The sequence below is a fragment of the Branchiostoma floridae genome, chromosome 18, assembly GCF_000003815.2.
Source record: "Branchiostoma floridae strain S238N-H82 chromosome 18, Bfl_VNyyK, whole genome shotgun sequence".
Taxonomy (NCBI): domain Eukaryota; kingdom Metazoa; phylum Chordata; class Leptocardii; order Amphioxiformes; family Branchiostomatidae; genus Branchiostoma; species Branchiostoma floridae.
In genome coordinates this window covers 10,804,433-10,831,248 of record NC_049996.1, presented here as the reverse complement: position 1 = coordinate 10,831,248, position 26,816 = coordinate 10,804,433, and the positions used below count along the sequence as shown (strand labels likewise).

At 40.5% G+C, this 26,816-nt stretch overlaps 1 protein-coding gene across 2 annotated transcripts; it reads left to right on the top strand.

Annotated features, from left to right (window-relative positions):
* Positions 1-1,197: 1,197 nt before the first annotated feature.
* On the top strand, positions 1,198-26,516 carry LOC118406134. Of its 2 annotated transcripts, none has more exons than XM_035805999.1 (4): positions 1,198-1,361; positions 23,142-23,471; positions 25,705-25,781; positions 26,215-26,515. In XM_035805999.1, the coding sequence occupies exons 2-4, from the start codon at positions 23,146-23,148 to the stop codon at positions 26,304-26,306; spliced, it is 495 nt and encodes a 164-aa protein (XP_035661892.1). In that variant the 5' UTR covers positions 1,198-1,361; positions 23,142-23,145; the 3' UTR covers positions 26,307-26,515. The 2 variants fall into 2 exon arrangements, with proteins under 2 accessions (XP_035661892.1, XP_035661893.1); XM_035806000.1 differs by lacking the exon at positions 1,198-1,361 and adding an exon at positions 17,682-17,889 and having other exon boundaries at positions 26,215-26,516.
* Positions 26,517-26,816: the final 300 nt, after the last annotated feature.

The window sequence follows — 26,816 nt, the reverse complement described above, 5'->3', positions numbered from 1 at the left end:
TATCGCTCGCCTTGGGATCATGTGCCTCCATTAACGCACACTGCGTCATTGGTTGCGTTTAATTATTCAGAGGAGTGCCCTGAAATTAGCGCCTACAGGGAGCATTCCGGGCTATGTCCGGAAACATCATTTCTGGCAGGATGATTCATTTTGATTCTTATCCGTACAATGTTAGAATCCTCTTAGTTTCATTACAGTACTAGGCCTTTGAGCCGGGGGCAAAGTAAGAGATCAATGACTCGGTATGTACAATCAGATGGTCACAAAAATAAAACCTAATCTTAAGATAAAACAACCACAGGGAAACGTTTAACAAACCTTCGGTCAGGTCTCTAGCCTGTCTAAGATTTGTGAATTCTTCTTAAGCTTTTCAGTCCAATAGTCTCATTTTGCATCGTTGATCTGGAAAGTTGTGTTGGATTTTGCCTGGTCTTCGAAACACATTTACATGTAGATAGCGTTAGACGCAGGTTCAAAATTGGTTTTGAAGTTGCAGCTAGTGGGCAAATGCAAACCTTCTCATTATGTATGTACTGAACGTGTCTCTTCCAGATATATTGTCTTCAATTTATACGCATGGTTTATTTCATCTATCGTTCACGATGACTGGCAACACCATGCGTCAATTTGTGTAATAACATTCCCTTAACGATATTGCGTCAACGTGTTGTTCACAGTATTCACTAGACTGGTCATATCTGTATCTTAGGCAATGGAAGTAATATCCGGACAGTGCTTCATCAAAGTGTTTGCCGAGCCAAATGTGTTATGCTGTTCTAAGAGTTCTTATCCAACATCTTGAGAAGCTGTTGAGGTTTCACAATGTCCTGAAGCCACATGAAAGTATAGCAGTTGAGAAGTCATTACACCTCACTTACATCTCATTTTCAGGCGTCAAAACTGAATTGGTCTTTGTGCCAATGCTTATCAGAAGTTCCGATCAGCAACAGGAGCCACGCGCGGGGCAATGCCGCCGTGAAATTAAAGGCCACATCTCCCCTACGCGTACCTTCCCGTTCCAATCATCTTCAAAGTGGGCTCGCCACCTACTGGTAATGCGTGCTAAAGTTTCTGGTTTTTTTTTGAAAGAGACTTCTGACGCATGCCGCGCCCCAGTGGGCCTTCAGCCAATCATCCAACTCACGCTCAATAAAGCAAGCCACACAAACAATTGGGGTCTGGGCGGGGTTAATCAGTTCCAAGGGTTGCGTGGGTAGGAGGAAGGTAGAAATGTAGGAGACCCTGACCCCGTCACGAGTAGACGTGGCAACAGTTCGCACCGCGGGTGTGAAGTCCCGTTCCGTTAGGTAAAGACCGTTAACTTGGTGAGTTGTCAGTCACAGCGGACGGACGTGCGAAAGGTAGGAACGTTTCAATAGTTCTGTGGCTCGCTTTTCGCTTAGTTTTAGGCATTGCTTCATTCGGTATATGGCTTTCCCTCTATGTGTAAGACACGAGTTTCGATGTTAGAAATATCGTTTGTTAGATAGCTTTCCCTCAATGTGTAAGACACGAGTTTTGCTATTAGAAATAGCGTTTGTTAGATGTTTTCCCCTCAATGTGTATGACACGAGTTTTGATGTTAGAAATATCCTTTGTTAGATAGCTTTCCCTCGATGTGTATGACACGAGTTTTGATATTAGAAATAGCGTTTGTTAGATGTTTTCCCCTCAATGTGTATGACACGAGTTTTGATATCAGAAATAGCGTGTATCTGTGAAAGGACCCATGCTAAGAACAATAACACGTTTCTTAGCACCATGGACAGGTTGTAACCGTTACTCGAGTAATCCAATGGCTGCTGTTGTGTTTTTTCCTTGTTCCTGATGTATGGTATTTTTGTACTTTCATTTTTGCGCTTTGTGGGAAGCCACACTTTCGGCTCTCCACTTTTCTCTGTTATTTGGTTGTTGGAGTGCATTAGTTGAAATAACAACAAGGCGAGAGGCTCTTGCTCTGGATGGTTAGAATAAGCTACGTGCGCAGTATTTCTATCACAACTCGTATCTCGAGGCACAAGTATTGTTTTGTTATCGAAAATGTGTACTTATTTCTTAGTGGGGCATTTATGAACGCCAGATCGTTTTACATCTCGGTAGGTAATTAGCTGTCTATTTTAGGTCAATGGTTTAAGCAGTGCTATTCCTTACTTAAGTAAAATGAAGCGTAACCTTATTTCAACAGTTTGCACTAGATATTCACGAATTCAACCATTTGTAGCTATAGATTTATTGGTATATAATGGAGTCTCATATTATCTGTGAAATCCTTTCTTATCACACCCATACAGTCAGAAATGGAATACGTTTATATATACCTGATATGGCGCAACCCTGCATCTTGTGTTTCTCCTGAGTGTTTACAAAATTGTTATGACTGCTGCTCTGAAATAGATCAAAGTGTCTAATTTTTGCAGCAACCTGATAAATCTAATGTACTTCGAAGGATCTGCTCTCTGTCTCGCATGTCTACACAATTATCGAAGTGTGCGGATGGTTCTGACGCGATGGGACGAGATTCGGTGCGCTTGATAACAAGTCAGAGTGCAGAACTGATGCATCACGCCATGTGGCAGTATCTAGTCACACAGTTCTGATCTATTCCCATGCCAGTATACTATTTGTAACATTTATTCACATTTCAAGTTGGAAATTGTTGTTATTGTTGTTGTTGTTTTACCTGAATCTCACTTCTCTTTCGACCACATTGCCACGAGTACGAATCTTGGCAAAAGCTCAGCTGTCGGTGGTCAAAATTCCCGTTTCGCACGCTGTGAGGTCGAAAGCGAACATTGATTCACCGTTTCTGTGATAAAATTGATTTTAAGCCATGCCCTGATAATAGTAAAGAAAAGAGCACCACGGTTCCTGATTAGAGTCTGAAAGTTTTCCCCCCAGCGTGGGGCAGCTAAGATCCATTTTCCAAAACTCACACGATGATCCTTTTGCCTTTGGCTACTTTGTCGGCATTGAGAAACCTACGGAATTAACGAGAGAAATCCTTGTGTTATATCAGGCAAACATTCTTGACGCAAAATTGGCCTAGGGCTCAATGCTACGATGCTATCAGACTCAAAAACAAGTGCGTCTCACAGCTCTACGCGTGCGCTAATAATAAGTGTTGTTTTACGCGATGTGTTTTTAACGACAATGGCCTTGTGATAACGGTCGGCTCTCCTTGGTGAGCGAACTGTCGCGACCTGCCGGTTCTTATCAATTATTAACGGGTACCTCCGGAACAAGATACCGCCTCTTTCATCCGATGCCACCCCCATCATTTTAAGGAATCACCAGATTAACATTTTTCTTCGCGTCCGGATATTGCTCTTTGATGCGATAAGAACTTAACGAAGCGTACACTTTCGATCTTAGCATTATGTTAATAAACTTTTAAGCTGCAGCTGATACTGTGAAAACATTGGTGTCCCTGGCCGTGTATAAAGCTAAGGGGCTATTCGTTCGGGAAATGCATACAATTGTGTTAAATATGTTGGGTTAAGAGCTATGGATAAGGCTGATGTTAATTAGGGTCGGGTTAGGGTTACGGTTAGCTTTCACAGCGCACCCCCCCCCCCAAATAAACTGCTCAGACATCTGCTTGAAAGTTGCCAAAACTTCCACTTCCCACGAGTGTGACAAACTTCTCTCCCCTCCTTTGGGATACTGGAAACCCCCAATCAGTATTGGGCCAAATATTTGGCGGGGGCAGAAATTTGGCTTGTCACCGGGGCATGAAAAACCGCGAAATCAAAAGACAGCAAATGAATGTGTCTCGTTAAGAAATGAGGTTAATTAGTCTTTGTCAATCTGTATCAAGAGTAAAAGAAGTGTATCCTTTCGCCAATGATTTCTGCTATAGACATAAGGTTATACATACGAAATATAATGGATTCCTATTTACAACAGTGGTAGGTCTCTCAGCACATTTGAGCGAGTCCTGTGTTTTTTTAGCGATATTACTCAATTCTTCACGTCCTCGACATTCATCGTAATGTCAAGTTCATTTCATTACCAAACATTGGACGTTTTTATCGCTGCAGAATGTTGCCGGCAAATTAGATTTATGGCACTCAGTCCCGTATGTACCAAGGTTGTCTCACGACGGCTCTGATAAATTGGAGTATAATAGATCAATGTAACAGACATAAATCAAGGCATCCACCGGGTTTTTACACCGTTGCCTTATCAGGTTAGTATGTACTAACTGGATAATGCTATAGTGTAAAAGCGAGATGGATCGCACGTACGTCGGAAGGTTCTGAGACCATCCCGACGAAGCTTGACGAAGAGGGCGCTGTACCTAAACGTAAAGTACGTAAACGTACCGGGAAGTTTGACACGTAGGCCTCTTTTCCTAAGATTGTGCATTCTCTCATATACTTCCTCTCTAATTCCACATTATAACATTATTTGTCTATTTGATGTGTTGTATAGAACCTATACTCTATACGGTCTTTTTAAACATAAATGTAAGACTGATGGGGCACTACAACCGGGACTTAAACTTTGTCGAATAAGAATATAAAACAGACCCATTCACTCATGTCTTAAACATACCAGTTTACGTTACTGTAAGAAAAAGTAGACAACAGTCTCTGTGTAATTTGTACCAATGGAAAGATGCTACAAGATATCAAAATGAAAAGAGCACTGCCCCACTAAAGCCGTCTTAGGCTTAGAATGTAACAACACCTCCATCGATAATCTTGCCCCATTAAGGCCCCCTCTCACTTGACGTGCGGCACGCTTGCGGCATTGCTGCGTTCGCTCACTGCGTCACTGTTTTGTTATTTTCTTCGATTTTTTATGATTCAGATATTGCGCAATACGTAAAAGTATAACATAAAAGACGACAAAATATACAACAAGTAAGAAAATTCGTTCTTTATCTCTGAAATTCGTTGAGCATCTTCCGAACGCAGCAATGCCGCAAGCGTGCCGCTCGTCAAGTGAGCGGGGGCCTTTAGGTAGCGTGGCTTCCTCTTAGATCTTTTACCTGTGAAATCCTTTACACGCCCGTATGAACTGTTGGTTAACCTGTGGGGATTTTAGAGCACCGCTGCGGTAAATGGAGCGGTAAGCAATTTCCGAGAACCCGGAGCGCCTGAAAGGTGTCACATTCATGGGTGGCTGTTGGGGAGGGGGGCACCGTTCTTCGTAGGGGGCGTAATGCATCATATCTCAATCTCATGGGAAAATTCATTCTAGAAGAACATCATTTCTTTTTTCAAAGATTGGCAGCTCACAACTCATTTTGCTTTAATTTTTCACGGGTGTACAAATATTTGTTCCATTTTTCCATTAACTCATCATTTGTGGTTTAAAAAAAATAAGTGGTTAACAATCCAGCTTCTAGATCGGGAGTTGGCGACTGCAAATCCGGGCGTACCGTATGTTCGTTCGTTCGTTGCCCTACTGCCCTACTGGTATGTGAGTAGAAAGGATTCCGGTCATAAATCATAGTCTTACAGTTCATAGCACTCATCACAAATGATGCATATATATTTCCCGGGACATTGAACTTAACCTTGTCAAAGAATTCGGTGAACAAAACCCAGACCTGACATAGAACCAAGGAAGTGATGGCAAGTGATATATCAGAAACAATGATATCATCGATCATGACTGATATGTGATGTTTATAGGATTTGGTGTTATTCTTTGGGGGTCAGTGGGTGGACATACTCATACTTTACACACTTTACTTAATAAATCCCATAAAACAGTGAACTAAGGTGTACACAACTTAGTGGTAAAAAGATCAATAAACAAGTAGCCGTCCATAATCTATGCCTCCTGGGCAATCTTAAGATACTGTACTTAAGATAATCCATAAAATCTCCGATATAGGTATGCACTTAAGTACACGTTTTATTTGTAGTACAGCTCCTCTTGTCCGCAATTGCATTTCCGTTATCTTCATTTGCCTGCCGTACTCTTGGGTATGATGATCATGTTATATAACATAAGTAAACTACCTTCTGATATTCTTATCGGCGAAATGATACCTACAGCATCTTTTCTGCTCAGAAGCAATTGTAGCATACATAGACTTGTACAAACGTGGTGTCTATATGAGAACAATATGTCTGTAATACCCTCATTTTCCAGTTCAAGTTCACTATGTGTCGATGACACTTAATATAGTACTGTACTTGAGTGGGTGCGAGAGTTTTGCGCCTCGGTCCTTTCTTAGCTACGCTGACAAGGCAAATTGTCTTAACCGTAATTCCACGCAAATCTGTCTTTATGAATGAATACTAGTATAATGAATAAAGATAATTAACGGACAACAAATACATAATTTGGTATTGTGTGTCAAGATACATTGCTTTGTCAACAAGGTGGCCTGTGGAGTACTTATTGGAAGAGTTTTGTATTCCCTAAATAAAGTTCAACCAAAGGGCATGTAATGTTGAAATCTCTCAAGTGCAGCTATATCTTTAATAATCTTTCATTTCATCTGCAACCTTTTCAAGTCACGATGCTCTCGAGATGAGTTTTATTTCATACAGTAACCTTACTTTTCCCTTGGTTGACATTTCTCAGTGTTGGTTACGACGGCTGATGTATTATCAAGTTTTAGTTCTTTGCCATGTTTCAATACTTTTCACCCACAGGGGATCCTACACTAAATCTTTTAAGTGGTGATCGATAAATTACTACCACTTTGCCTTCCTCAGTGTGATTCAATTCAAGCAACATGGATTAACTCTAAAAGGTGAACATGTTAGTCATTATGAAGAAGTTTTCCAAGACTTTTCTTCATCGTTTCATCGCTTCGTTGCCCATTTATAACGCTTTGCATTTTATAAGAATGATTTCTTCAGGGCATTATACATCATATTCCTGAAATAGTTCAAAATGAATCTGTATTTTCCTCAATCTCGCTTTCTAGATTAGCCACCTTTCAAGCCAAGATGCCCTGAAGATAGTTATAAGTCATATCGGAAGGTTGGAATCCCCTTGATTGTGGTTTATTTACCAGTGCTTTGTATGACGGGATATGCGGCATTAGGTGCACGCTTTATGTCAAGTTCCCAGACCTTATGTTACCTACAAAGATTTATCTGTCTTCCGCTCTGTCTTACACGTTGGACCCGTCAACATGAAAAAGTAAAATTTCTGTCTTTGAGAATACGTTTTTATGGTCCTTTACCTCGTATTTAACTGACATAGTAACTTGTCGACCATTGTGTACTCCATTCAATGCTTCGGAGATGCTTCGAAAATCATGGTTAAATTGGTTACTATACCCTGCGGTTTATAACGCAGGTAATGTACTATCCAATTTCAGTGCCTTACCGCGTCCTTAGACATTTACCCATTGGTTATCATAAACTATCTGTTGGGGGAATAATATCCTCTGGTTTCTTGCTATTCACATGGTGACAAATGACTAAGTTGGCATGAAAGCGTGTGCAACGTCTTTTATATCTATCCTTTGTATGACATGGTAGTATTTCCTTGCCGCTTTGTGCGCAGTACAAATGTTTTGTGATAACACTAGAATCGTGGTTTTAACCTTGGTTGATCGGACGTTTATTTCCCAATGTTGAGTATGGCAGGTTATGTATTCTACACTTCCGGTTATGTGCTATTTTCAAAGATCATTCATCCACCGAATATCTTTAATGGCATCTCTCAACTAAACATTTTCTAATTTACTTACGTCTTCCTCGTTGATGACATTGCAGTTTAACACAAAAGAATGAAAATATATTTCACATTCTAAACTTTCCAAAGTCTTCAATTTGCCATTCTATCTACATTTTATCATTTGTATGTCGCAAATCTTTCTCATCCCAAGTCTTTTAGTGTCATATTAGTTGCCCTTTGAAGCCATAATGCTATGGGAACGCTTCCCATATTGGTTGCTCATGATAATTTTCTTTGCTAATGTATTATCAGGTCCCTGGACATTATCTGCTGGTGCCAACGCTGTGTCTTGTTTCGGAAAGAGGAATCAGAGATTTTTGTTTTCAAGTTAAGACTAGATATGGAGATGCTATACCAGCATTTGTGTCCCTCTGTGTGTTGCTATTGCAAGGATAAAAAGGATGATAAGTTAAGAACATTAGTGAACAATAAGAGCATTGATCAAAATGCGTATTTCATTTGTCAAGCATTTACCTTTCATCTACCCTTCATGAATGTTTTGCATTCTTTTCAAATCATCACATTATATCATATTGTTATGTTATCTATATAAGTTGATTTCCCTTGACATGGTTATATATCAGCAGGACCATCTTTTATGTCCTGGTCGAAAACGCTCTACCCTTAGGGAGCCGTGGACTAAATTTGCTAATTGAATGATCAATAAGATTACAGCATTTCCCTAGTACGGTGTACACGTAGCTATTCAAATTGCACGCGGTAACATGAATGGATAAACTGTCGTTTCGATTAGGAAAAGTTTACAATTTATTACACACTTAGGTTGGATATTCGAGGCAACACCGAATGAATGGTCGTGTAGACTACCGCCATACTCTTTGTAAATCAAACTGCACGGGAATATGAACATTATTTGAAATGGCAATGTCCTTTAAATTGCGTAAACAGTCGCTCCTCTTAAAGATTGTCAATCATAGTATGAATAATACAACTGCAATACGTGCTTCATAAACTCGCAAACCTTATAAGAATAATGTAAGGCTGTAGTCCACTGTCACGGTGTCACTGTCTTCAATCTTCTGTATTCTATTTTTTCCTTCATTGCAGGTAGCATCAGCATTTATTTACGCTTTCAATTTACTAATTTTACCCTGCACTCAGTCTCATTCTTCTGGATGGTTTTGTTTTCGCCATGAATTCATTTGACAATGATTCAGTAAGTGAAGCATTAAGTACTCAGTGATCCTGCTCTCTGATCAAAGACATGGCAATTGTCCAATGACTCATGGCAGTCCTCTGCGATTTGATGTTCACGACTTGGCAATTGCAATTGGCAAGGAAAGGCCACTCCTTGAACCTTTGATATTTAAGAAACTTAGTTTGGTACGCTGAAAAGTTTGACGGCATTTCCTAAAGTTTACTTCCAGTGCATTGTAGTACGATGCACAAGCACACCGACCATGGAGTAGGTTTGAGAAAGCACACAATATATTACCTTATATCTGTAAAGATTTAGCATTGATAGTTATGTACATTTCCCTTTACTATTTTTGTACCCAAGGGAAACCTGAATGTTCCGGAAGTAAGAAGTATCCTCTTTGATATAAAGGAGTCCATCAGCATAGGTCATGGATACGATGATGCAGGGATATAATGTTTTCATCCTAAGAAATACTTATACGCGGTTGTCTCTTAAGGCAATGTAACATATGATTTGAATAGAAATGTCATGGTAGTAAATACGTTCGTCTTGGCTTGGATATAGCAGATTCTGCAGATCTGCTTACCAAAGCCAGCATCATTCCGTGTCTAAGAAAAGGCTTTGTGGGCACTTACTGTCGTCTCCTTGTCTGAACCAGCCGCATTTTCATAACTATGCTTCTATCGGTGACAAACTATTGGTGTTTACCGTCTACCGTTGATGTTTCGTGTGCTCAATGCAAGCCCTTTGGCTAGATGCATTGCCGTACTTGATACATACAATCCAGAATTTCAGGCAACACTGGGAGACAGAAAGAAGTATGCGCATGATTATGAATTTGCATGCAGTTGCCTTGAACATGTTGGCTCTTTTTCAAACAGAAATTAGAGCTTCTTAACGATGGAGCTTCTAAAAATACATGCGGGTAATTAATAAGAACCCCTTTGTTTAGCAATAATATGAATCCAGTAATCCAATATGTTTTGGAATTTCGCTCTGAAGCGAAGGCATCTAAATAAAGGGAATGACTTTCGGGATGTCTGCAAATTCTTAAGTTCTCAATACCAACCCCTTCACACATGTAAAACAATGGAGGCAGCGACATCGCAAATACTGCTTTCAACCACCCCGCTCACAAGCTTTGCTAGCAATACAATTGCCTGACATTTATTCTAGAGGCATTCCATATCATTCACATGACGCCATTCCTTGACATTATAAATTGACATTTGATGCACTGACGCTGTTGCCGAATTAAAATTCTTAGCAATTCATATTTTCATTCATCTGAAATGTTTCATAAAACGTTCGAACGATCAAAGAAGACGTCCCCTTTGGGATGTTCATTAAGTGCGTGTCTGCTGTGTCGATGGTAACCGCTGGAAATCAGCAGATTGAGAGGCAACTTTTACCGTTTGGTGAGAACACTGATGTCATAAATGACGTAAACACATTGCCATCTCGACTGGAGTTGACAGACCGTATCCCTTTGAGTACAACTTCAGCTTCTAGCGATGTATGATCTGAGTTATGTCAGTGATAGCAACACGCATCCGCTGTTTGGCACAGGAGTGAAGTTCGTGGAATGAGCTTCACGACTGTGTGATTTAGCAAGAACAAACTTTGTCACGGGAACGTATTTCAACTTCTTCAAGGGAGATCTGTACCTTAAGTTAGTGCATTACAGCAGATGGAAAGAAATATTAGTGAGGAGGAATACTACAGGGGATTTGTTTTTAATTACTTAAGATTCACCGCAAAACAATGGTCTATGAGCCATTTAACGTTTCAATGTACAATTGTGATGACACGTATTTGTTCACATTTGACTTAAAAAGTTTAACGTTGTGTCCCTTATCAGGCAAGCAATCACGATGAAACTTACTAGTATTCGTATGCTCACGACTTGTAGCTTTCTAACAAACATCTGTAGGTTGTTCGTATACTTATCACGAGGATCGTGCACTTAACATTTGTAACATAAATTGACAATGTATAAAAGAAATCAAGATCAGTTTAATGCAACATGACCATATAAAACCATACGACATGATATGATGTACTGCAACAACCATCCATTAAGCAGCAAATTTGAAGGATAATCTGACACGCATCAGCATTAACGACAATGATATTAATTATTTCATACTTCTATATCTCCCACCAACGTTATGTACACCCTGTGGGGGCCATTAATGATACATGATTTGATAAATTCTGTATCTCATACAGAGAAGATATTTCTTTCCAGTAGCACTTTGACTAATGCAATGTTTGTATTTTCATCTTAACGTAATTGAATTAGCGCCTGATATTGAGTTTGTAGTTATGTACCTAACTGTATTTTCGTAGCGCGACCTTGTGAAAACTGTCACATTCAATCAGACGAGTGCTTGTTCTTCTCTGGTAGCGGTTTTTGTTTTCATAAGAGACTAATGTAGTGGAACGTATCGCGCTTAATAATCGACTTAGCTTTTACTCTCTCGCTTCTGGGTAAATGGCGTAATATGATTTTGAATTTTGATCTATAACATCTCCAATGAATTTGTAATTTCTACACACTCGAGTCCCATTTTAAAAAATTCCTCAAAGAAAAATGCCGTTGCAAAGCTACTAGGACAGTTTTACTTTCACACCATTTGATTGGTTGGAAGTTTTATACCACAATGACCCACGGTCACACCTCCCTTTAAGTTGTGTCGAAAGTCACTTTCAGAGAACCGGTTGGTTAAAGCATTTTCCAGACTATGGAGAAAACGACTACTGTAGGACATTTCTCACTTAAATCCTAATATGTCTCAAACGGGAAATAGCCATGGCCTCTTGTTATATTTATTAGATTTCTACACATTCAAATCTTCGTCATCTCTTATAGCTGACCTTTCTCATCCTCTTTTATCATGCTTTGATAACTTACGTCCTATCACCAGCCCTGTAGTTCATCATTCTATTCTACTCCGCTCGCTTCAACAGGAGAACGACATGTAATTTAACCGTAACTAGAAAGTTTTATTGCACCTATTGATGGCTTCTTTGCTTTCTACGAACCAAACTTGAGGATAACATTCGTTTCCCTTTAAATCTTCTTGTGTCGTTTTGATATTCTATGCTAGTAAAAGTAGTACTCTAAAAGGGTAGTTATATTTTATGTTCACAAAAGCCTTCGCCTTGATGTCTGACGTAATCACCAAACGAGTAATGATCTTGATTTCATCTACTGTCTTACTAAGTATACTGATTGCTCATACTGTAAAAAAGATACTAATCTGGCGGCACATCTCCAAAAAAATTGTGCAAACGTATCTAAAGTTTCGAATTTTGCATACATGTAGCTGAAAGTATAAGTATAAAAAAATCCCAATTTCTTGGCTTTTTTATGGCTATTTCAGAACAAAAGTGTATGTTTTGGGTGTATGTGTCCTAATTTTGAAACCAAACTATCTGAAACGTTAAATGGGGATGCCGTGCATCGTTGCTCTGATGCCCGAGGATAGTTACTGGCATTCCCATCATTGACTACTGACTTGGGGACATAGAAACGTTCACCGCGGTGGTTAATGTTTTCGACATCAAACTGGTAACAACCTGGACTTACACGTGTATACATCCAAACATGCGTCATACTTCATGGATATCATTACTCAAGAATGTTCAGCCTCAAGCTCCCTTGCGAAACAAAGTTTTAAAGGAAAAGGGAAATGTGTATAAAAGTAACGGATGGAGTACAGCTAGCTGCCCATCTTGTACCATCTATTCAATGATATCTAGCACATAACTGCTTCTGCAATATATAACGGTATACAAGAAGAATACAGTAAATGTAAGGTTTATCATTCATTTGGTTAACTCTATGCTAGACGGATGCTTAAGTGTGATTAAAACAGTGATATAGCTATGATATAGTTTGGCGCGCTCTCTTCATGCTGATATAGACAGGGATGAATTGTGTTGAACATTTCTGATTTTTACGTGCTTTTAACCCACCAACATGGCGGCCGCTAAATGACGACATAGTCACGTGACTGCAAACACCTGACGTCACAGTCACGTGCCTTGGCAGTGTACTGACAATTTCTAACTGTGCTCGTTCTATCAGCCTCTTCACGCATAGTAATGTATATCTTCTGTGCCAGAAATGAAATGATCCAGTGAAGGTTACAATGCCTATCATATCACTCAATGTAGGGTACATATCAGATCTGGCATTCTTGTACAGGGACTTACATCCGCTCGTTCAATATGGGCGCCGCTTCAACAAGTGTAAAAAAAATTCCGGCTTTACCTTTAACATTTCTGGTTCGTTGATAAGATAAGAACATCATTTATTCCGTTCTGGGGTTTATTCATGTAGCAGGAGAAGCACGGTTTTCATTGAATGCATATCACGACTCTCATCGAGTTATAATCAGTTATAGGAAACAATCTTGTGGATTTTGATTAATGAAACACCCGTGGACCTAAGGTAGACTAACAAAGTATTAAGAAAGACAAACAGAGATAAATGAATGAATTACACATTTGCCATTTCCTGTGATTAAGCTCGTGCCCATGAATGTTTAAATCAACTCCTTATTCCTTTCAATTGCAGTGTGTTTGTTAAGACTGACAACTATTAATGATGCAGTCGAAAATGTTACTCCAGAATTTGAAAGTCTCGCATGATACGTCACTCGAGCCAAATTAGTTATCGTCTCATCACGTCCCAATTTTGCTCTATTTACAAGAAGGTTTGAAGTTTGCCTTGTATGAATTTTGCACATAGGATGAGAGATGTGAACAAGTATTATATATATAAAGGGCTGGAAACCATCAATAAAGCAACAGAAACAAATAACCATGTCCAAAATAGCCTCTCGATGGTCCCCAACATTACCCTTTGCTATTGTAGGGGCAGTCTTCCTGAAATGGGTTTCGCATTGTTGGCGACAGTATTGCCATATTGCCCGACCAGAAGGGCACCTTCTGCAAAGATCTATTTTGTTTGCCGAGGAAAAGGTACATTCAGCTATTCTAAAGAATTTTCATAACGTTGGATGGTACAATAACCATTTAAAATAACGTTTCTTTTGACATATTCATACTTTTGTCAATGCGTAGATAACCAGGAAATGAAAATCCTGTGCCCTATTCTTTAGGAGTAAGGTAGTGACTAAATGTACTATAAAAGGTTTACAGTGCAGCATCTGTTTTGGATTATGCCTTGCAGTAGTGGATTTATTCTATGTTTTATGTAGTCATAGAAATAGCACGCAAACATATAAAAAGTCTCTGGACTTAAACCGCTATTTTTGCACTCATCTTAAGAGCTATTCATTTTGAACAGGGTCACCGTGCAGCTGCAAAGGGACCAAAAGGCTTGATACGCTTAGAAATAACATCCAAGCGTCCCCAACACATTCAAAGAGACTCAGCTTTTAGAGACCATTGTCACGTCCATGTTCGTCGTCAGTAATTACTTTCGACGTACTTTCGAGTCACCATGTAATTCAAAAGTGGTCAATATCCAGACAAACGGGCGCCTTTCTCATGTTTCCTGCTCACAGCTGCCTGAATCTATGCTATTATGCATTTTGCCACATGGCTATTATTGTTGTTCTCACATTGCTTAAGGAATAAAGAAAATCACAGACACGCACATATATAGAGAGATGGGGAGAGAGAGAGAGAGATGTGTGTGTGTGTATCTGCCTGTCTGTCTGTCTGTTCGGAAAATCCTTTTGTCGTTCCGTCAAACTCTGTCATTTGTACTTCCCGTAAAATCGATGACTTCCTGGAAAAGACACTCCTGAATCTGAAAAGCAAAGCCCCTTTCTTTTAGTACCACTATCTACCCCATTCCCCCCGAAAATGTAAGCCTTTGACAGCATTTATTTCATGTTTATAGGATCCGCGAGAAGCTTCCTCCATCTCCTCAAGAAAGATATCAATTTTACCCTTCAAACATCGCAGTTTTTTATGCGTATATTTAATGACAGAGATAAAGTAAACGATGTGTCTAACACTTTTTAATCAAGTGTCAGTTGTACACAAAGCCTTGTTGATCCAACCACTGGACTCACAGGACCTAGGGGTGAATGGACACCGTTGCACCATCAGAGCATTAGCACATGTACATGCACGCAGGTGATGGGAAATGATGCTGTTGATGAACGGTAGTAACTTCTTGCTTCTAGGGTGGATCTGGCATTTGCAAAATGTACCCATTCACTCCATGTCCGCGTACGGTCTGTTTCTTATTCACACCTTCTGGCGGACACTTAAAAGACGTGAGTTGCTGGCTTACTACTCCATGTAAATGTCCCATCACAGATCCGTATCACACCTACACATATGGCCAATATGAACTTTATGGAAAACTCAAAATGGGGAGTTAGCTACTTTTTACAACATATGAATATTTAGGTTCCTAGTCTTGTTTGTCGTGTTACTTTGCACATGCATTTTTCTTTGTTTAATCTTTGTGTGTTGTGGTATTTCTAGTACAAATTTGGTATTCCATCATTACTTTACAAGGCCATTTTGTCGTCAACGCCTCCACCTACCTTGATCTGTCTCTCACGACTTCTTGAAGGCGTCAGAAAGATTGGGTCGCAGTGAAAGCTACCGGCAGTCAACGACCTTTTGGATTGATCGTAAGATAAAGTCATAGGAAAGTCGCCCACAGGCAGACCGGGGCCCTCAGAGAAGTCCTTAGGCCTTAGGCGTATCAACGTTATATGAAGTGTGTTATCAGAGCAATCTGTGGGCAGCAATAAGCCCGGGCTAACACAACAAAGTAATTGCCATCAGTCGGTGTCAGTGTTGATGTCGTGACACAGCTCTCCCTCCCTGGCCCTGTACAGCTGCACATTCAAACAGCGTATTCCCAGTGTGCCTCTGGCTGCAGGGCATTGCCCGACGTTTAAAGTATCCACCTAATAATTGTCTTCAGGAAAAAGTTTGAAGTTCAAAAGTTTACGATTTTAAAGTTAAGATAAGTCTAAGTTACAGGAGCCTGAAACAACTGGAGGAACATCGTTGTGATAAACTCACAGTGGGTGACACTAATGACCTGACATTTCTGTGGTGCAGCCATGGGTCATCCTCTACAGATCAACTACAACACCACTGTACCCGAGACAAACCATACTTCCAATACTTCAAGTATTCTATTACATCACTTACGCCTTACATGCTGGCACTCTACAATATTCAGATAACATCGAACAAACACAAAGAAAAACAAACACACCAACTGATTACAATATGCTAGGTTGGGAGGGAAAACAGACAGATATTTTCTAGTATGGTATCTATGGTATTCTAAAGCAGTGACTCCGCATACTAGTGATCTACACAACATAGATTATGTACTGGAATTGTCGTCTTGCTTAAGTAACTACTCCTGGTTGTGTTATACATCGATTCCTCCTGGCCTTCCTCCAGTAACAGCATGCTGTAGTCATTAAACGATAAACGGTGCCTCGTGTACACTAAATATAGACCATCTACTGTGTGTGCGTGCTTGTGGATGGACAGTGTCCCAGTCACTCAACAGGTGCTCTGACGTCACCAATCGTTACTTGTCGAGTTGGCCTCACGAGAACCCATGCGGAACCACTAGGCAGCTTACATGACATCTATCTGACTTCATATTTCCGCGGAGTGCATGTGTTTATTCCGGCTAGATGGTGCTTTGCACAGCATAAAACAACGAACTCCCTCCGAGGCACATACTTCCATAACCATCTATTTGCCAACAAAGTAGTTGCAAGCTTTTGCTAAGGCCACAGCAAGTACCTTATATGGAGGACGTGATCTGCAGACTCCAAATCTACTACGAAGAAAAAACAAGCTTTAAGGCAACAAGATGCCTGGTTTCTTACAACAGAGACTATAAATGTTATGAAAAGAATTTGAGCGACAAAACGTGTTATCATATCCACCAAGACCTCTGCTCTTTTATTAAGAAGTTCAGAAAGTAACGCTAGTATGGTAGCCTAATATTACTACAACTAAACTCAAGGCTAACACACTGGTGCTGTATTTATAACTATATACAACCATGCGACACATTTTTCCATTTTACTACTTTCTTGTCATGTTTACCATCGCCGGAAGGGAACGAAATTTGTGTATGTGTTTTTTTTTTAATCAGGGAGAATTCATTTACACGTATACGTTATCCACAAAGTCTACTTGCTGTGGCCTGAAGTGTGATTCTATGCTATAATTACATATACAATTTATATATAGCGTGTCTCATTAGGAATTATTATAGATGTTTATCGTCCATATCATAATATAGCGTGATATGTTTTGTTTTAAGTTCCTTATGTTTTATTGGCCGGAATGTCTTCGGGCCGAAGTAGTAGTTGCTATCAATCTTATGACTTATTACATAATACAATTTAGCATGTCTCATTAGGAACTATCATCAACGTTTATCGTCCATATCATAATATTCTGTGATATTTCAGTTTCATTGGCCCGAATGTCTTCCCGAATGTCTTCCCGAATGTTGTCGGGCCGCAGTAGTAGTCGCTATCAATGTTATGACTTATAACATGTCTCATAAGGAATTATCTTCAACGTTGATGATGATGATTATCGTCCACATCATAATATACTGTGATATTTTAGTTTCACTGACCCTAATGTCTTACCGAATGTTGCCGAGCCGCAGTAGTAGTTAGCCGCAGTAGTAGTTGCTAGCAATATTGTGACTAATTACATATACAATTTATATATAGCATGTCTCATTAGGAATCATCATAAACGTTCATCGTCCATATCATAATATTCTGTGATATTTTAGTTTCATTGGCCCGAATATCGTCCCGAATGTTGTCGTGCCGTAGTAGTAGTCGCTATCAATCTTGACTTTGAGTGCACCCAGCCAGAACCGTGCGCCAAAGTGGGTTCACGTGCCCGCGCATGTAGAGAGTCAGATGGGACTTGGCGAGTGACTCTCGCTCTTGGAAAATTGGCGAGCGAGATTGGCCAGACCAGCCGGCGTTTGTCAATGGTGTCGAGAGTCCAACTGTTGGAGCAGCCGTTTTAAGTGGGATCCATCTGGCACAGTGAGGGTGAGTTACCCGCGTATTGTGCATCAGGTATACATTGCTGAGATGTTTCTTGTTGATAAGGAAGATTTTCCAGGGCACGTAGAGAAGCTGGATCTACTTTAGTGTCGTCAATTGGCGATACAGCAGTAGTGTTGTCGTGCAATACGGTCTTAGCACAGCTGGGAGAATGAAAGCAGCGATGGGCGTTAGATAGAACAAATTTGTTTGGACTGGTTAGGATTTGATAAGATTTAAAATGGTGTTCACCTGTCCTCAATTCAGTGTCATTAATAGATACGAATCTTTTGCTTTGTATACAACGCCCGATCGAAACTGTATTCCTGTGGTTGACAATATATCTATGAAGTAGATGTTATACTCGTAACTAAATCATATCATTTCTTCACTTTTAAAGCACGTATTTTGACAGACTGAGTATAGTAAATGATTGCAAATTATAAGATGACCATAATTTTACATTTACAAATGAGATTTTGTGAATTGTTTTTGTGACCAAATGTACACGATAATATCATAGTCAACGACTGAGTGAATATCCTTATCTGCCTCGTCTTAAAAGCTGTTTACATTTCGTCCTTCGGCATCACCAAATGGCGTCATAAAAACATCTCTCCGGAAGGCGTTATAAAATCGTTTCTCTTGCTGTTAAGCACGATGCGTTGTTCCTTGCTGGAGGAGAAACATTTTTCTCTCGTGGCCGCTTTTCATCTTGAAGTTCAGCATCTTTGCTGAAGGCAAGGACTGGTATCCATAGCCATCTTTCTTGTCGATGGATAATCTTCTCCTTATATAACTTCCGGCGATAGATTAATCAGATAATCGTTGTCGGAAGGTCCATTAATTGTTGATTGTGATATGCCGCCAGGAGTGCTAAATCTGCCACAGCATGTCCCATTGCGACAAGATTGCCTAGCGGCAAGTTACTGACGCTGAATCAACTGATGTTGGGAAAGAAACTTTATTGACTTGACAAAAAGTACATCGACTTTTGTACGGTCAACTACAAACTACAACAATACAAATCTATTATGGAATAAAGGCTAAGATAAGTAAATCTGTAATATCTTCAAGTTGTTACAATCAAATCAGTTGCCTCTGAACAGAAATATCAAAAAATGGAAGTATCGTTTTTTTGGCGTGTGTGTTTGCCAGTCTGTGTTTCTGGATATTTGTGGTTAGCATAACTCTTGACTATTATGACATTTTGTGTTTGGGTAGGTCTTGGACATGCAAAGATCAAGGTCAAGTTCTCCCCCTGGTGTTTGACTTTGGTAGTTGAGAAGATCGTCCGGCTTTTGCATCTTCTGTCCTTGACATACTACATGTACATGTATTGTATTAATTTTCTGTTGGCAGATGTTTTTGTGGTGTAGGTGTAGCCTTCTATCTCTAGAACTGCAGAAGCGTAAAGTAAAAAAAGAAATTTACAAAACCTTTAGATATTTCATGGATGTATGATGTCTCCGAACTCTTGTTGGGAGTGTTTGTTCTATAGGGATTTACATCTATCATCAAAGCAACACCTACGCTTTCAAACCAGCTTCTGATTATCCACTCCAGTTGTTAATTACATCGCAGTCAGTCAGACTGTGCTGCAAATGTCATTTTACACCCTGTTAGCGGGTCCATGTCTGTGTCTATGTCGCTCGGGAGAACCCTGCCCGACAAACTCGTCTTAGAATAGCTTCTTGTCACATTAATGATTACTTAACTGGGACGCTGAGGCGGTAAATGCACTATTCCCGCTGGGTAGCTTCATTTAAGCAATCCCAACTTCAAATTAACGGAGACGCGACGTGAGTATTGATTCTCGCCTGTCGCTGTGCTAACGACTGCTTACAATTAAACAGCCATGTTGTGTTCACAAGCGCACCTTCAGTGCAACAGGAATTAATGTTCATAGTTTTTTCTACGAAAAGAATACAGCTTTACATGGTAAGTAATAACATAAAATACCTGAAAATGTTTGTCAGCCAGTGTGTTCATAAATATGTAGATGTAGTAGGTATGAAAGCTATGAAGGAAATGCTGAGTCTAAAAGCTTGTCTAAAAGCAAGATAGTTCCATCCTTTCTTTATTTACCCTACCAGGTGTTTGTCTAGACTGTGCGGCATTACACTTTGTTTAATAGATATTACATCGTAAAATTTTACAATGGAAATGACTAAGTAAAAGAAGTATAACATTACCAAGAAAGCATATTTAGAGAGGACAATGCCATGTAGATAAACTTTTCTTTCTTTTTATTCTATAACTTAACGTTAGCATCTGCATGACTTTTACAGTTGGCATGTCGCCAATGTTTTTATATATCTTATTGCTGCTCGGGTCTTCTGATCCATACGTAGGACCGCTTTCGTGTTTTGAACTTTTTCGTGTTTAAGTCTACCATTAGTATTGCATAACATCAGTGGTTAAAGCCTTTATCATTTAAATCTGGCATTTCTGTAACGGTTGCAAGGCTAAGCCTTACTTCCATAAAACCCAAGTTTGGATAGACAAGATTTGTAAGTGCACTTTTGAAGCCCCGGTCTGACTAAGCATTGCCGTGAGTGCGGCTGTGAAGCATGGTCATGGGTTGGTATAGTCGTGTCCTCACAACCATATCGGACATCTAGATAAGGTTGAACAACTTCTCTAGAATTCAGTTGTCCTATTGGACAAGAACTTAAAAACATTTACTTTCCCGCGAGTAAGGCTGTAAAGCCTGGGTTGATATAGTTGTGTCCTCACGACCATATCGGACGTCTAAACAGTCACGTTCTACCAGTTCCAGTTCGTTTCTACTCTTGGATGATGGCTTTTGTGTGTTGGATCAATCGAGTTCTCTCGTTTGTTCGTTCAGACAATTGTATGTAGTTCAGAGTGTCAGCAAGTTCTTTGCTGTTTCTGTATATTTCGCTAACGTTCTCGATGTACTTCCACCTCTGATGTCTAGACAGTGCACCTTTCAGTACCTCTTGCAAAGGCATCTGGTTTCCTTTGGCAACTACCGGTTTGGGAAAAAGACTGTGAGAGCATGGGTCATTTTAAATCAGTCCTTGATGTCAACGGCCATGCATACAAAGCCTGTATAATACCCATTTGAATGAAACATTTGTTCTGTGGCCAATTTGGTCACTTCATTTGATTTGTACCAACGTTGACAAGCAAATGTCGCCATGGCTAGTTTGTTCAACCTGTGCAGCTTCTCACCAGAAATGGTGGCCTCTAATGCAAAAGGTTCAAGGATAAAACACAGGGAGAGAGAGAGAGAGAGAGAGAGTTGTTTTGTGGCTAATTTGTCCATCTGATTTGTACCAGTCATATTGACAACCAAATGTTGGCTAGTTTGTTTAGCCTGTACGTATACAACTTCTCATCAGAGAAAGGGGTTGTTTAAAATTTGGCCTCCAATGCAAAAGGTTCCAGGGCAAGACACAGGGGAAAGAGAGGGAGTTGTTGTGTGACTAATTTGAGCAGTTCATCTGATTTGCTCCGGTCACTGGAGGTTTGCTGGGACAACAAAATGAATGTACATGTTTGTATATCCTGTTAAACTTCTCACCAGAGCACTGGCTTCTTTGACCTAAGATGCAAAACGTTCGGCTGCGATGCCTTATTAAAGTGGTGAAACAACACGAAGAAGGCACATGTCATGACTGTCCTTGAGTTTTCTATCTAAAGTATTACGCAACGGGAAATTGTAGCGGCGAATCGGTGCAAATTGGACGCGGGGAGCAATTTTGTGTTTATACCTCTTGGCCTTCTGGATGTCCCCAGTCTATTTCGTACGTAGGAGTAGGGCGTCTTCGCTTCCCTGGTTTCAATTTCCTTCGCCTACAAAATGTCACAAGACGTTTGCGCATCTTCTATCTATTCACTCCTTAAGGATTTCACATATGAGGTGTTTGAACCGCACTTTGATACGAGTTTGATCGGTGAAGTTGTAGGCTGACTTTTGAGATGACGTCATTGCATCAAACTTTCAATGAAGTGTTGGTGACGTATGTTGAGTCACGAGGCGAGAAGGCGTTGGCGTGTTGTGGGAATTGATGGATTAGAGATTTATTATATAAATACGGATAAACTCTACTGCACAGAGGACACGAAATCAACCGACACTAGTTGCTGAATTACTCCAACTTTTAGGGATTATTAGTTGACGACAGTATTATTAGGTGAGATTGCGAGCATTTCATCAATGTTTGATTTTCGTTCATCAGTTTTGTTGTTCACCTTGTAGTACTTAGTGAGCGTAGGTGAGTAGCTTTTCGTTTTGTTTCTGTAGCCCTTTCCCTTAAACGTGCTCCAGGCACCTCCTCTAACACAGAACCCTCATTTTTCGTCCCTTCCGAAAGACTGGTGCATGATTTGAACTGGTATCTCCAAGGTTCGCTTTTCATGGGACCAGGACCTGGGCCATGAGGCTACTATTAGATTTAGTTGAGTCACAGAGGCATTCCTTCGGCGTTGCTGAGTGTCAAACGGCTGTCTTAAATGCCTTTGACGTTAATTGTAACTTGGTTCTTCGAACTTCTCGGTCTCAACAAATAATGGGCTACAAGTTGGCTGACAAGCGAGAATATTTTCTACCATGTGTTGAACTCGGTTTACTGTACGTTTAATCTGAATCTATCTACCCTTGCTGCGCCCTGACCATAGCACAGTATTTTAGATTCATAATTTCCTGTAGATGATGTTATGGCTAATGTAAATTACCTCTTTCCAGTTATAATTGCAATAGTGCTTACTAAATCAACTGACGTTCAAAAGTAATGGTCCTGTTCCATCCTATACAAATGGTTTTTAAAATCTAATGGATTTGTGTGGAGCATTTACAAATTTCTTTATTTACAATCCACTTACAGTCACTTTGAATATCATTTCTTGCTGACACTTACGAATAATGGGCGGCGGGTATCGTTCTCTAGAAACTGGCTTCTGGTCGTGATTTGTTGGGCCTGGTTAACTTCGCAACAAGTGTCCTTTGAACCATCAAAGATATTCTGTTTTTGTGTGTCTACAGTGGGCACTTTCCATGTATTAAATATGTATGTGTGATTTACTGTTTTCAGTGATTTTGTTCTTCTTTTCTGTTTCTGTGCGTTTTGAGTTTGCTACTTCCTCATCTTTGTCATCGATGTTGGAGTTGAGAAATCAAATGGACTACTCCAACTTGGCGTTTGGGATTCATATATACATGGAAATGGATTCTTTCCAAATGCTTCAACCGTAACAACTTTCTAACGCATTTTTGTCTCCTCCCACAGACAGATGCGTTGCATGCATGTACTCCTGGCGGTGCTGTTCGTTGGCCTGCTGTGCAAAGGATCATGGGCCTTCCCGAGATGCTGCTGGAGAAGGACGTGCAACTGCCCGCACTTCAGACGTCTCTTCGGTCCCCGTAACCATGGACACGGCATCCTCACCGTCGGCAAGAGGCAAAGAGGCGAGGGGGAATACAAGTCCCTCCCCCGAGGGGAACACGACCCCTCCCATGGAGGACTCCCCACCTCTCTGGTGGACCTCCACGACCGGGCCCAGGTAGACCTGGACCGACTGGAAGGGTTACCGGAACTTACGTTAGACCACGATTATAGGTTAGTTCCGTTCACTATCAGATAAGGTCAGGCGATTTGTGTTCATCATGATCGTCATCATCACCATTGCTGTTAAGGCTAACGTTACATTTCCAGACCGGGGCCCGGCCGGGCTGTTTGTGGAAACGAAAAATAGAAATGTATACGTAAAAATATACACAAATAACGCCCACTACTATTCTCTTTACGTCTTGTGTAGTTTGGTGTCTTTTATATCACATTTTTCGTTCCCCAAAGCTGTCCGGCCGGGCCCCGGTTTGGAGATGTAACGTAGGCCTAACAAGGGATCTCCTCACGCCTAGTTCCCTATTGTCTGTAAAAGTGGTAGGAATGCCCCTATAGCAGCCTCACAGTTAAGCACCTGGTTCCAATTGATTGGTAACAGGGAGACCGTGGTTCAAAACTTGGTCGGGGCATCTTCGTTGGGGCTGTATCCGTCTTTCGGAAGGGACGTAATATTGGAGTCACATATCAAATGGGCTGGCACGTTAAAGGGCGAACAACTCTTACCTGTAAAAACATATCCTGCTACTGAAACTTTCTATGGAAACTTTCTGCCCTAAGTGATGGGTCATTATATGTTAGGCTATACGACCATTTTCGTTTTAAACGATATACAAATCATCGAGATCAAAAAGTCCAGTATAGATAATCATACTTTCAGACAAAACGCATAGGCCTTAGGCAGATTTCAAACTATTTTCGTTTCAGTATGTTTACCGACTCCCTTTGGAAATTTCCTAACACATCGATCCCTGCCTTGGAGTAAAGATCAAATCATGTTTGAAATGTGATAAAACAATATTTCTGTGGTCAACCTGCCACGGGGAGAGACTAGAAGAGACCCATATCCTTACAAGTTATCAGTGACCTCGTCTTCTTTTGAACATACTGAAACGACAAAAGACATCTAATAACATGATCGTATCTTTAAAAATCATGCAGTCTAATACTACTTATATACCAGTAAGTAGATCTCTACGGATAAGGGGTTAGCTTACAGCAATACCACTGGTCAATCATAATAGACATGCACCACACAGAACAACTGGCGTATCTGTTGGAATTCCACACGGAGAAAGCAATCAGAAGTTAACGGCACGGTGTTGAACAGGAGACTTGTAAGGTGCTGCCCTTCGCCCGTGGCTGTAATATAGCTGATGACAAGCTGATTCATGTGAGGAGGTCACCTGGGATCATCGAGAAATGGGACGTGATTTCTGATAAATGTCAAATCCACCCCTTCAAACCAAAGGTGACAACAGAGAGCCCTAAGTCACAATTCCATGTCGGTTTAGGTTTACATTGCTCGAGTTCGTCACTATGACAGTTAAAAGGTCGGCCATTCTTGATAACCTCGCCATTGGAATGTCGTCTGCCATATAGGCCATAAGTCTTTGATGTTGGTTGAATGTTGAACTGACGTTGATTTCTTGATGACTAAAGACAAGAAATCGCATTGTTTTAGCCATGAAGGCTAGTGCTGACAAGAAATATGTGTTAGTTTCCTCACGTATAAGACAGCAGCAAATTATTATGTTGCCCAGCATTCAGGAACTAGGACGATTGATAACCTCTGGACGAATGACTCCTGTTGGATAGACACTATCAAATAAAATTGTCTGATGGAATAGCCAATCACACGATGGAGATGCTGTTGCATCTGTAAGTGGTAATTGGTTCTGGCAATTGCCTAAAACAGTCTCCATACGATACGAGTCTGTTTTACATGGGTTGTCACGTTGCATTTTCCTCCAGAAGCTTTTTGCTGCGTACGATGGCTGACGATTTTTTTCAGTTCCAATGATGTCTTTGAAAGAATTACCTAATCTCCAAGCAGATCATGCTGTGGCAAATGGGAAGGAGTTTAGCCGGCCGAGGAGTTAATGGCCACAGCGAAGCCAATAACTCCTTTGCCGGCTAAACTCCTTTCCATTTGCCACAGCAAAATCTGCTTGAAGATTAAGGATTACCCATAGAAGCTGTACAAGCAACCTGCAGAGCTCATCGATTGAGATTGCTCGTACAGCCCTTTGACCCATTACTTGGGACACGTGACCTTACAAACACGTGACCACGCATAAAGCCTGTATCGCCCTCTGTCTCTGTATAACGACAGTTAGTGGGATTTGTCGTCGCCTGCTCCTTCCGTCGTTTAGGCAGAGTTCAATGTTATTCGTCTTTGCGAATGATCTTTCACACTAACGGGAAGTTCCTCTCTATTGTTTCGCAGTGAGCGGAAGAACCAGCTTGAACATTCCAAGGTGTGGGAACTCCTGCACCATCTTCGCCGGCTGCTGAATCTGACAGGTGGGCTGGTAGCGGTTTCATTATGTTTTCCCAAGTATGCAAATGAGTATGCTAATTAGCGTTAAGTATGTAACATGGTATGCAAATAGGTTATAAGTCAGAGACACACAGGCACATCAGGCAGATAAATCAGGAGAAACCAGACTGATGCGCATGGCAGATGAAATTAAAGCGGATCCTGCAAAAAGAACTGAGTCAGCCTACAGACGTGCTTCATGTGGCAGAGACTGTCATTCTTGCATAAGGATAGCCACAGTCGACGCTGTAGGGCTATCAACTAGGATTTTACCATGGTCAATATTGACCGAAGGAGACCGTATTCATTGTCACAGTGACAGTGTCAACAAGTAATTGTGGTAGATAAGCCGTCTGACGGTCAGATGATGATAAACCGTCAAAATATCTGACGTCATTTTTTCCTATTTTCCCACAGCTGAGGCTGACGCCAGATCTAGAAGACGACAGACCGAACTGCAGCCATACGAAACTACTCCGAGACATTGGCAGATATCAATGCGCCGTTAAAGGCACCCCACATAAGGACGTGACCCAAGACAAACAACATTAAGTGATTAAGAAAGTAAACATATATCCAAACAAAGGCCACATTGTTGAACTCACATTTATCTGTAATAATTGAGTCGATAAAACTGATGTACATTTCAAACAGCTTAAACACATTACTAAACAAAATAAGTAGGGAACTATCTTTTTTGTTTCATTATATCTACAAAATGTAGTTGACCCCCCGACAATTTTTTTTGCAATTGGAAACTAAGACGCCGATCTTACTTTACTGCACCTTTACTGCACAAACCTGTTTCCGGCTGAATGCTGCAGTAATAAAGCAGTAAATATAGGATGATCCTAATCTCACATTGTGCTTTCAATTTCCGTGAAAGATAGCAAAAATTGACACTTGAAAATGAAAAGAAAATATATTTTATTTGGAAGGAATTTTGCACTTTATAAGTTTGGTCCAATCGCACATTTATTAGCAATTAACGCGACGCCTTTTTCGCGATGTTAGAGCAT